At 36.4% G+C, this 13,138-nt stretch overlaps 1 protein-coding gene across 1 annotated transcript; it reads right to left on the minus strand.

The window, feature by feature from the left end:
- Window positions 1–6,140: 6,140 nt before the first annotated feature.
- Window positions 6,141–6,638, minus strand: LOC111913918 (uncharacterized mitochondrial protein AtMg00810-like). The gene has a single exon (XM_023909637.1). The coding sequence runs from the start codon at window positions 6,636–6,638 to the stop codon at window positions 6,141–6,143; it is 498 nt and encodes a 165-aa protein (XP_023765405.1).
- Window positions 6,639–13,138: the final 6,500 nt, after the last annotated feature.

Raw genomic sequence — 13,138 nt, forward strand, 5'->3', positions numbered from 1 at the left:
GCAATAAATGAAAACCTTCAAATTGTGTAGGAACCGGTAGAGATCATGGATCGAGAAATCAAAAGGACTAAACAAAGCCGCATACCCATTGTAAAGGTCCGCTGGAACGCCAAGCGAGGACCTGAATACACCTGGGAACGCGAGGATCAGATGAAACAAAAGTACCCGCATCTTTTTCCTAAAACTGTAAACTCTATCTTAGATTAAATTTCGGGACGAAATTCCCTTAACAGGGGGATGATGTGACAACCCTATATTTCCCAAAAGCATTGTAAACAATCGAAAGCCAAAAACAACGAAATTAACCTCGAAAATAAAGTGTTCAAGTATCTAAGTTGGGATACATCAAATATTAGATATCATGCCAAGGTTTCCAAGAACATAAAGAACGCTCAAAACCGGGTTATATTGAAGAAATTATAACCACTCGTATATTTACGACACGACGTTAAAACATTTTTTTGACATAAAAAGTAGAATCTCAATAAAATACATTTTAGCCTTAAGTATCTAAACCAAAGTCGTAGATCTCGTTGAAAGGTGAGCGTACATAAAAAGATCGCCCAAATTGGACCTCGTATGGAGAAGTTACGAATTTTCAAAGTTTCGTAACAGTAGTAGAGGGCTAAAAACTCAGATTGAAGATCGAATGTTATTTAGCTATCGCCACCTAAACGGAAGTTGAAGATCTCCTCAGTGATAATAAAACAATAAAAAGACAAACGAAAACCGACGTCGGATAAAGAACCTATGAATTTTTAACGAACTTTAGGAGGCCCGGCCTATTAAAAATATATCATTAAAAATAAATTCAAAATTAGCCGACGGAGTCTAAATGAAAGTTGTAGAGCATAATCTCACCTACGCGTGGATATAAAGGACGCGAAAAACGGAGCTCGTACGCGAAAGTTACGGAATTTAGAAGTCGGAAGCAGGGATTACGCCCCGCGTACTCTGGGAGTACGCCCCGCGTACTAGACCCAGAGTCGAGTCTCATCGGCCCGCCCAAGCTATGCTCGGCTAGACCCAGGAGTCCCATCGACCCGCCCAAGCTACGCTAGCTAGACCCGAGTCGTAAGCCATGACGGCATTTTACGCCCCGCGTACTCCGGAAGTACGCGCCGCGTACGAGGGTTTCCAGCCCTATAAATAGAAAGCATAAGCTTCGAGTTTAGGCACACCTTCACCATTTCTCAGCCATTCTCCCAGCTCCAGAGACCATTTTCTTACCTTGGTTTCCGCACTCGAGCCCCCGACGAAAGATTTACGTTGCAGAAACCCCCGAAGAGCCCGACGACGCAACCATCCGCGGTCGAAGTTCTGCTCAACCCTAGCCTCTCTCTTCAAACTTAACGAGTGAGTTCATACCCCTACTTTTCAATTCTTTTCATGTTTTAGGGGGGAAATACAAGTACATTACAAATCAAAGTATCATTTTTATAATATCGTTCTTATAAGGTTTTGGTACAAAATTAACCTTATGTTTAAAGGGCTATTATATCACCAAGTTGTTATTACCAAATGGGAAATACTTTTGAGAAACTATAATGAGTGTAGTATTCAAGTGATTCATACGTTTTACATATACATCTCGACAAATGAAATGCTTTCAAAGGAAGTAAAGTCTTTATTATCGTAAATCTGTTTATACCAAGTAATGTGAGACAGCTTCACGTACGTTCGAGTATGCATTTTAAATCCTGTATTATATACCATAATCCCTTGTAGGGGGAGCGTGATACTTGTGTATAGATCTATACGGGATTGACAATCCCACACCTAAGCTGTTAGCTACAGCTAGGCCGGCAGGCCTGGGGTGACAAATGTCATAACAGTTCCAACGCCTGAAGAACGTTGTTACAAGCCATCAATGTCAATAGCATGGTTATAAAACTCACATAAAAGTATAAAAACAAGTTTGATTTACGAGATTCATATATGCATTTCAGTTTTCCATTTTATCGTTAACACAAATTTTATCACTATTATTCAAGTATGGAAAACACAAACGCACTCCAACACGGGAAACTTTTCAAATCATTTATAGAAAATATTGGATTATCTGAAAACCTCGTTCATCGGTTTACTATCAAAAAGGACATACTTTTCAATGCAAAACACTTATGAACTCACCAACTTAATTGTTGACACTTTTTCGAAACCACTTGTATTTCTCAAGGAATCAGTAATACAGGTAACCACTAGCTTTTGGAGAAAGGAACACTAAGGATGTTTTATTATGGAACATTTATCATCTCATTGTAATATTCTTTTGCTATATTGTATAATGCAACAACATACGTTTTCATTATATATGTGATGGTTGTGTTACTTTCTTTACAATATTCAATGGTTGTGATACTACGTGAAGTCATCCACCCCCGAATGTTTCCGCCATTCTGGTTTGGGGGTGTGACAGTTTTTGTTTTCATTTGAACCTCCTAACCTTATGCCTCTTGATTGTTTAAAATCGTCAATAATGAAATAAAATCGAAGGAAATAAAGTTATATACATTATGAAAAGTAGGAGATTTGAACCTTCACTCCAATTGAGAAAGAAAGCAATTTTCAATTGTTTTTTGGATTTTCTTTTTGAATGGAAGTAAACACACTTTTGTACATACAAAAAGTAAATGTTTAAGGATAGATGTTATCTAGATTTAACATTCCTAGACGGCCTAGGAAGTATTGAAACTTTGTTTCATCGAGAGCCTTAGTGAAGACATCGGCAATTTGATCTTCAGAGTTGATGAAGTGTAGTTCGATATGACCCTTTTGAATGTTGTCTTTGATAAAGTGATATCGAATATCGATGTGCTTTGTCATGGAATGGTGAACGGGATTGTGAGAAATAGCAATTGCACTGGTTGAGTCACAAAATATGGGAATTTGTGAGATTTTGAAGCCATAGTGTCACACCCCGAAAACCGAAGGCGGAAACATTTCCGGGGTTGACTCCACGTTGAGTATCAAATCCAATGCACATAGTAAGTAAAGTAAAACAACCATTACATTACATAATAAAGTTTTTACAGTTGTTGCAAAAGTAAAGTTTATACAGTTGTGATACATAGTATATATAGACAAAATGAAACGGGTCTTCATGTACTCCATCTTCTGATCAAAAGAAATCTTCGGGTACCTGTTCTATCGCTGACCTGAGAACACAAGCAGTTTGAAAATCAGCATAAAGCTGGTGAGTTCATAAGCGGTTTTTGTTTGTGAACATGATTCGAGTTTCCTTTCTGTTTCTGAAATGTCGTATGTACCAAGAAAATCCCATATTTTCTTAATAGTTAGTTTTTGATTCACAATTGAAAGGTATGATAAGTTTGTACATTGAAAACATGTTTATTCATGTGAAAATGTATAGTTGGTTATCTGACTGATTAAACTAATCTGTTTGCTTATCATGTGTTACCAGAAAAGTCCCATACTTTCCTTATTGTGTATTACAAATTGTAAAAGATGTAATGTTATCCAGTTTGTTACTCTTCTAGTTAGGTAAGTGTTAACCAGAAAAGCCCCATGCTTTCCTGCATTTTGGTTTCAAATGTAAACGATTAAAAGATGTAAAAGATGTAACTGTGATTTGGTTCCCATGTTTTCCCCAGGAAAGTCCCGTACTTTCCTGAATGTTAGTTACAGTGTTGTGAAAGATGTAAAAGATGTAAAAGATGTATAAAGTGATTCATTATTACTATAAGTAAATCTCTGTTATCCTAATTGCGAGTTCCATAACCATACAATAGACTAAAACCTGTGGCAATAAGTAGTCCACATGTGGCAATAAGTTGTCCACATACTTATGACTTTCGTTACCCTTGAACCATTTCGGTTCGGCTGTAGCTAGCAGCCAGGTGTGGGGTAGTCAGCCCCGTATAGATCTATACACTTAAGTCACGCTCTCTAAATACCAGAGATTCTGGTTATGGGTGTAGTCCTCCACTCACGTACCTTGGTGGAGTGTTCTCCAAGGACGTGTTTCCAATTATACAGGATTAACAAATTTACTAGTAATAATATGATAGTCCTCCACTCGCGTATATATGTAGAGTGTTACCGAGGACAAAACAGTGTACAGGTATTATATTCAAGTGTCTTATGTAATGCTTTTAACTGATAAAATGTGGAAAATCATTTGTGAAATATATGTAAAACATAACAGTTTAAAGACCTATTTCACAAATATATGTTACGTGATCTGCATGTTCAAATGGTTATCAGTTGTGGTAATCAGTAACAAAAGCATATGAATTAATAAACACGCATCTGAAAACATGTTTTGAGTACAAGAATTCCCTTGTACTTTGCTTGTGTTCCCCCCCTAAAAACAGTGAAAACAGTGAAAAAGGGTAGGGGTATGAACTCACCGGACTCGGAAACGTGTCGGTTTTGAATGCTAGTCGTTGGTTCGGGGTTTGATTACTCGCGATGACCCTATGTAAAATGAAATAATGTCCATATATATACAATCAGGGATACATTCACTAATCATATGGAATATTACACTCCAATGAGGTTAAACACCTTAAAATGAGTGTTTGGAGTGACCCGGGTGGCGTTTAAGGACTTGTAAAGGCACTAGGGACTTGGAACTTGAGTTTACTCTCCATAAGTAAACATTTAGATGAGTTTACAACAACAAAACACACACACATGTGTTTACGGCCGTAAACTCATGTGGGTGTGGTTTTGGGTGTTTAAATGGCTTAAATGGCTTACATGGACATGGGAAATGATTCTAGGCTTTGTTCTAAATGCATGGAATGGATTGAAATCACTAAAATGATAATTTTTATGGGAGTTTACGGCCTAGCATAGGCTCCTGGCCGCAAACTCCTTAATCCTTATGAAAATAATGTTAAATGTTGCTAAAACAAATCACATGTGATTCTAAAAATTCCCACAAGCCTAGAAATGAGTTTACAAGTGACATATAAGGGATTTATGGATTTTACGGCCCATGAAACCCCCTTTATGGCCGTAAACTCTAATATGACAAGCTACAATGTGTTTCAAGGCCTGAAACTAGCATAGAATGGCTTCTAAAATTCATCTAAATGTTGTAGGGTGTTTAGTTTGCATTCTAACACCAAAGATTTTGGAGTTTACGGCCCAAGAACAGGTCTTGGCCGTAAACTCTTAGAAACCCCATAAAAGATGTGTTTAAGGCCTTCAAAGTATTTTTGGTTGGTCCCTTGATTTATTCCAAAGCTTTTGGTGGTGTTGGATGGCTTTCTAACACCTTAGAATTGGTTTTATGTCAAGTTTTGGGGAGTTTACGGCCCAAGCACTATCCTTGGCCGTAAACTCATCTAAGTCCCCCAAAAATCATGTTTCAAGTGTCCAAATGCTAATACCAAGGTCCTATAATTCATATCTAAGCCATAGAGGTGATTCGGAAGGGTTTAAGGGCACGAAAAACCCCATTAACATGAGTTTACGGCCTAAGCTTATGCCTTGGCCGTAAACTCCTTCAAAGTCCTCAAAATCAAAGATTTACATGTTCTAAGTCCATATCTTGAAGTCCCTTAGCCATATCTAAAGTCCAATTGAGTTTTGGAAGGAGTTTAAGAGCTTAAAACCCCATAAAATGGAGTTTACGGCCCAAGCTTGCTCCTTGGCCGTAAAATCATGTTCTTGACCCCAAAACTCAATTAAGTCATCAATTTGAAGGCTAAAGATGTTGAATAACATGCTAGAGAGGTTACCTTAAAGATTTGAAGCCTTAAACTTGTGATTAGGACCTTAATTCTAGCTTGGAGGAGAGAGGTTGTAAGAGTTTAGTGAGAATTTGGCCAAAGGCTTCAAATGGAGTCCAAATTATGTTTATATAGTGTTTGGGAATTGGACACGATAGAATTCTACCCGATACCGACGTTAAGTGAGGTTTTTGGTCGTACCCGATTGAGTTACCGTAACCCGATATGGTAATTTCTAGAAATATTCCGATCACTAAAGTTGGGTGTTAAAATTATTTCTATATGTATTAAGACACCTATTAAGTCATTTTAAGTCAATATAAATTAATGACTTAATAAAATGGCGAATATTGGAAACTAAATTGAGAATGACGTTTGGTTGATCGGATCGAATTACAAGTTGTGGTACAGGAATTGACATGAAATTTCGGGTTGTTACACATAGTCACGCAGTTGAGTTTTCATCCATATGACTTGTGAACAACAGCTGGCGGCAGCGACGTATTCAGCTTTTGCGGTTGATGTGGATACACAAGTCTGTTTCTTTGAAGTCCAACTCACTAGTCTACCTCCTAGGAATTGACAGCTACCAGATGTACTCTTTCTATCTAGCTTGCATCCTCCGTAGTTTGAGTCGGTGAAAGCGTTTAGATGAAAATTAGATTTAGCTGGATACCAAAGGCCGATTTTGGGAGTGCCTTTAAGGTATTTGAAGATGTGTTTCACAGCAACTACATGAGATTTCATAGGATTTGCTTGGTATCTAGCACAGACACATGTAGAAAACATGATATCAGGTATGCTGACAATGAGGTATAAGAGTGATCCGATCATTCCACGATATCTTTTCTGGTCAACGGGTTTGCCATTTAAGTGTGCATCAATTTTGTATCCAAAGGCCATTGGGGTTTTTGCGGTATTGGATTTGTCCATTGAAAAACGAGTGAGCAGGTTTTTGACATAATTCTCTTGGTTGATGAAAATGCATCAGTTGACTGTTTGATTTGAAGTCCGAGAAATGTAGTCATCTCCCCAATCATGCTCATTTCAAAATTGCTCTTCATTAAATCTGCAAACTTAACACTTAAAGATTCATCAGTAGAACCGAAAATAATGTCATCAACATATATTTGTACAATTAACAGATGTTTATTAAATATTTTACGAAAAAGGGTTGGATCGATTGAACCTCTTTTAAAACCTGATTCTTCGAGAAATGTTGACAACGTGGCATACCAGGCTCAGGGTGGTTGTTTCAAGCCATAGACAGCTTTCTGCAGTTTAAAGCTATGATTGGGAAATTTGGGATCTTCGAAACCTGGTGGTTGTTGGATGTATACATCGCGATCTATCTCTCCGTGTAGGAATGCACATTTAACGTCCATTTGGAATACTTTGAAATTCTTATGTGCAGCATATGCAAGAAAGATGCGAATTGCTTCAATTCTGGCAACTGGAGCATATGTTTCATCGTAGTCGATTCCTTCTTGTTGTGAATATCCTTTGACTACAAGACGTGCCTTGTTTCGGCAAATGATTCCTTGATCGTCAGTCTTGTTTCTGTATACCCATCTTGAACCTATAACAGTAACATCGGGTGGAGTAGGAACAAGATTCCATACGTCGTTTCTTTCAAATTCTCCTAGCTCTTCTTGCATAGCTTTTACCCAGTCTGGATCTTTTATAGCAGAATGTATCATTTTGGGTTTAGTCGTGGATAAAAAGGCTCCAAATAAACATTCATTTGTGGATGCGGCTCTAGTCTGAATGCCTAAGTTGGGATCTCCGATGATTTGGTATGTTGGATGATTTCTGGTCCACTTTATTAAGCGATTCTCTTCCGCTATAATAATTGGAGTTTCAGTATCCCATTGTTCTTCTCCAAGAGTTTCATCTTGGAATAGTTTTGAAGGTTCCCACATAAATGATGCATCAGGGTTGTTTTGGCTATTTGGGGATTGGGTATTTAAAGGAGGATTTGGTGTTTCTTCCAAAGAGGAAGTATGTGTTGGTGGTTCCCCCTCGAATTGATCTACATCATTTTGGTTTGTTCCTATAGGATCAATTGAAGTAGTTATAAGTTCAGAATTGTAAGCGGTTTTTGGTTGTTCAAAAAGCAAATCAAAATCGATTTCAATGTCTATGTCAGGAGAAGGTGTTTGTTAAATTGGATTTTGAAAAATATTTTCAATCATTTTTGAACCAAAATGTTCACGATCCAATTTCCTGACATAAAATTCATCGAAATGAACATCCGTACTTTCTTCAATTACTCTAGTACGTTTGTTCAGTACTCGATAAGCAGCTGAAGAAAACGAGTAACCAAGGAAAATTCCTTCGTCCGACCTTGATTCAAATTTTGAAAGGTGATCTTTATTGTTCTTTACAAAGCATCGACAACCAAAAATATGGAAAAATTTGATGTTTGGTTTTCGGTTGTTAATGACTTCATATGGTGTTTTATGAAGATGTTTATGGATTAAGGAACGATTTTGAGTGTAGCAAGCTGTGGCTATGGATTCTGCCCAAAAGTATTGTGGCAGATCAGCGAAGATAAGCATTGATCTTGCAGCTTCACATAGAGTTCGGTTCCTTCTTTCGACAACACCGTTCTGTTGTGGAGTGTATGGGGTTGAGAAGTTATGTTCAATTCCTTTGTCTTTGAGAAATGAATCTAGAGTATTGTTTTTGAACTCTAAACCATTATCACTTCGGATTCTTCAAACAGGTCGTTTCAGCTTCAGCTCGATTTGTTTGATGAAGTTGATCATCTCTTTAGGTGCTTCTGATTTTAGTCTTAAGAAAAATACCCAAGTAAACCGTGAGAAACCATCAACGACAACAAGAATGTACTTCTTCCATTGTATGCTTTGGGTTTTGGCAGGGCCACAAAGGTCTATGTGCAACAATTCTAGTGGTTCGGATACACTAGATTCTAAGATGCTTTTGTGAGTTGATTTGGAAAGTTTTCCTTTTTCACATGCGGCACAAAGAGTTTCGTTATCGAGCTTCAGAAGTGGTAGCCCTCGAACAAGATCATCGTCGATCAATTTGTTGATGTACCCAAAGTTTAGATGGGAAAAGCGGCGGTGCCATAACCAACTAATATCTGCTGGGGCTTTAGATAGCAGACATATATCGGGTTTACATAGATAAGATCCATGTCAAGTGGATACATATTTCCGGCACGGTCAGAATCAACTATAACATCTTTGGTTTTGGCGTCCATGATCAAGCTTCGTTGTTTGGTGAAAAGAACTTCAAGATTGTTATCACACAGTTGAGAAACACTGATGAGGTTGTGTTTCAGGTCATCGACGAAGGCAACTTTCTTTATGGTAAAATTACCATTTGTTATGTTTCCATAACCTTTGATTTTTGCTTTCATGTTGTTACCAAAGGTAACATCTTGATTGGTTTGTATATGTTTGAAGTCACGTAAGTAGTTCCGGTTTCCTGTCATATGCTTGGAGCAGCCACTATCAATATACCATGTATCATCATTAGGTTCTCCATCATTAAGTACCTGAAATCAGACAGAAAGTTTAGGTACCCAAATCTGAATGGGTCCTAGTTTGTCAGTTGTTATTTTGGGTGCTTTGCTTGATGAATTTCTTTTATCATTTGACTTCACATTATTGTAATGGTTTGCTTTATGACGATGGAATGGTTGAGGTTTGATTTGATCTATCAATTTTACCCAAAATGTGATTTGTTTTTGAATACTTGTAGGTTGATAAGATTTATGATTTGGTGAAAGATATCCTAGATGTGAAGGTTTGTTTGAAAATTTTTCTTCATATCTGGGATGTGACGGGCGGTTTTGAAAAGCTTTTTGATGATGATGGTTTGAAACTTTCTGATGTGATGGTTTTTGAAAGTTCCTTGAATGATTAAAAGTGATATCTTGAAAGTGGTTTTCAAAAGGTTTTTGAAAAGGTTTTGGTTTTTGTTTGGAAACCTGTTTATGAGGTATGACGTAGGGTTTAACTGGTTTATTTGGTTGGTTTTCAAAAATGTTTGACTTGATAAGTGGGGTTTTGGTGACTTGAATGGATTTTTTGCTTGTTTGTTGTTTCTTGGAGTATTTTTGTCCCAGACTAGTTTTTCCAACAATTGATGAAGTCATTGTAGGAAAAGCAGTTGGTATAGAAGTACTACCATCCTCATAAGAGGAATTTTCTCCATTCAAAAAGTTTTGGAGTTTAGTGGTTCCATCAGTATGTTTGATTTGGTGAGTAAAAGAACTTGCAGAGTCTGTTTCAGAATTCACAACTCTTTTGAAAGACTTTTTGGAAACACTGAAAGCAGTATCATCTGGACTACAGTTGATAACTGTTTCGTCATCTGAATCTTCCTCATTAACAGATGTGAAAAGATCAGGTAGAGTAGATTCATAGTTTTCATAATTCGTCATGTTTTTGTGTTTTGCTTGTTCAATTTCAAAGGATTCTCTTCCAATTCCTGGTCTATAATTCGTATCAATTTTGCCAGTTCCTAAGGTGTTTGCCTTTGTGAAAATATCATCACTTAGTTTTCTAGCAACTTTGATAGAATCCATATTCCATATCAGTCTTTTATTCTCGGTTTTAAGAGAATTGATTTGTTTTAAAGAATCAGTCAGTTTTTCATTTAGAATATTGTATTTATCAGTTGATTCTTGAAAGTCTTGTTTCAACCGAAGGATTTCCATTTCTAAAACATCTTTTGTTTTAGAAGAAATGATTGACTGATTTTTTAGTTCCAAATCCCTTTTCTGAATTAGGGACAGATTTAATTGTTCCAAGACGTGATTATAATCTTCTGATTTTCTTTCAACGTCTCTTTCCAATTTGCTTTTAGTTCTTGTTGATTCTCCAAATTTGAGTTGCAAGGTTTGTAACTCAGAGTTGCAAGGTTTGTAACTCAGATTTGCAAATATCATAGTTCTTGTTGACTCAAAAATTGTTTTGGAAAAACCAAGTTCACAGATCATAGACCATACCTGTTCTATGACGTTTGGAGCTCATGAAGGTATTTCAACACCAGCTATGAAGCAGAAGTTTGATTGTGCTTGTTCATTGTCAGCTTCGTCATCAGATGTTGGCCAGTATTCCACGCTTGGTTCATGGATTGCCATCAATGCTTTTTGCTTTTCTTGGTTTTCCAGTTTCTTCAATTCATCGGCTCTTTGAGCATAGTATGCTGAGTCTTTGATTTTGGTTTTGTTTTTGGCTCGGCATTCTCTGGCATAGTGATTTGTTCCTTTGCAATTGTGACAAATGATCACTTCTTCATCACTGTCATCCTTTTGACTTTTAATCAGAAGTCTTTCAGGAGCTTGAGTTTGGGTTTGTTGGGAAGGTTGACAATGGTTTTGTTGGAATCCAAAATTTTGGTTGTTTTGAAAACCATTGTTTTGATTGTTGTAACCTTGATTTTGGAAACCTCTGTTTTGATTTTGAAAACTGTTGTTTGGATTGTGATTATGACCTGAGTTGGGATCGTTTTGAAATCCTTGGTTTTGAAAACCTTGGTTTGAGTTATTTTGGAAAGAAGGGCTTTGAGAATTTTGTCCAAAGTAAGGTCTTGGTTGAAAACCTGAGTTGTTTTGTCCAAAAGATGGTCTTGGTTGAAAAATTGAGTTATTTTGTCCAAAAGATGGTCTTGTTTGAAAATTTGGTCTAAAATTTGATTGACTATGAATTGGGATAAATCTCTGGAGATTTATGTTTGCAACCAAAGCACACAGTTGTTGATAATCTGCTTCATCATTTGAATTAGACAGGAAGGATTGGCTTTGAAAAAATGTAGTCTGATTAAAATGATTAAAGTTTTGATCATTGTAAGGTGTTTGGTTTTGAGAAGTTGTGGACACAAGACCAAGTGGTCCTCCAAAAGATGCAATGGTTGGTGGGTCAATCGATGATTCATACGATTGAAGTTCTCCATACAAATTGTACAAAGATTCGGTATGAATAGCTGGATTTCCCTGAATAATGAGTTTAACCATTTTCCAGCTTTCGAAAAGATTGTTTAAAAACTTGAGATTTATCTCGTGTTGTGTTTTTTTGATACCCAAATTGTTCATTTTAACCATAATCAAAGTGAACCTATCATGAGTATCATGGATAGTTTCTGATGAAAGCATTTTGAAATTATCGAATTCATTCAAAACAGATGTTCTTTTGTTTCCGATAATTCTTTTATTTCCACAAAAACGATTTTTCAAATTTTCCCAAATATGATTTGGGGTTAACATCATAATGTCATCCATTTGACTTAGAATACTGTGAGGTATTCCAGAAACAAGTTCCTTTTTGGCTTGGAGTTCCAAGTTTCTTATGATATCAGTTTGAGTGGCTTTATTTGTAGCAAGAGTAGCCAAATTTTCTGGAGTAACATATGTTCCTTCTACACACTTCCAGATATCTTCATTTATAGCGTTAAGATGAAGATTCATACGGCCAACCCACAAATTATACTCTTCAGGAATAAGTATGGGTGCCCGTGAACCAGATCCTAAGCTATTTGCAATGGAGACAGAGTTCATGTTGGAGTAATTTGCCAAAGAGATTTTTTTGAATTTTTTTTTTTAAAGGATTTTGAACAAGTGATATTAAAATGAAATTTTTAAAGAAAAGCTTATGGAAGGTTTATAAACGCTATAACCAAAAGTTTTTTGACAAAAATTTCAAGGTAAATCACACAAGCTCTGATACCAATTCTTGGATATTATTCCTTTTATATCAGCTCAGATACCGATTGTTGGAAATATAAAAATCTGATAACCACAACAAAAGGCTCGGGTACCGGTTACTGTGTGACAGATATATGAGTTAAAGGTATAAGATATAGATATATATAAAGAATAATAATTGTGGAATAAGTATAAATATGAAAGCTATAAATGACTGAAAGCTATAATAATATAAATGACTGTATTTAAATAACGTAAAACTATAAATAATATAAATGACTGTATTTAAATAACATAAAGATATAAATAATATAAATGACTATATTTAAATGACATAAAGCTACAATAAAGTATATAAGTATATAAATATATATCAAGTAGGTTCGTCAATAAATTGACTGAACTGGACTCGTGGAAAGACTGGTCGATATTTGTTCTCCTGGAAGAACCGGTCGATATTGAGACTCTTAGAACGACTGGTCGATATTTGTTCAAAGATCAATCCGGTATTTGATAAGTAGTAAAAAGTTCATTTTCATGTAAAATGGGTTGTTTACAAAACAATGCAAAATACACGAGTCATGTATTTGTATACGGGTATCGGGTGTTTTGAGGAGATTTGATGAGGTTGGAGTGGGTATTTGGAGGGTGTTAGGAGGTGGAATAAGGTTGTAATTTTGGTGGTGTAAGGCAGCAAAGATGGTGAAGTTGAAGGAGCTTTGGGTGGTGATGGATGTAGATTTTCGGAGTAAAT

Source organism: Lactuca sativa, chromosome 5, assembly GCF_002870075.4.
Source record: "Lactuca sativa cultivar Salinas chromosome 5, Lsat_Salinas_v11, whole genome shotgun sequence".
NCBI classification, from domain to species: Eukaryota; Viridiplantae; Streptophyta; class Magnoliopsida; order Asterales; family Asteraceae; genus Lactuca; species Lactuca sativa.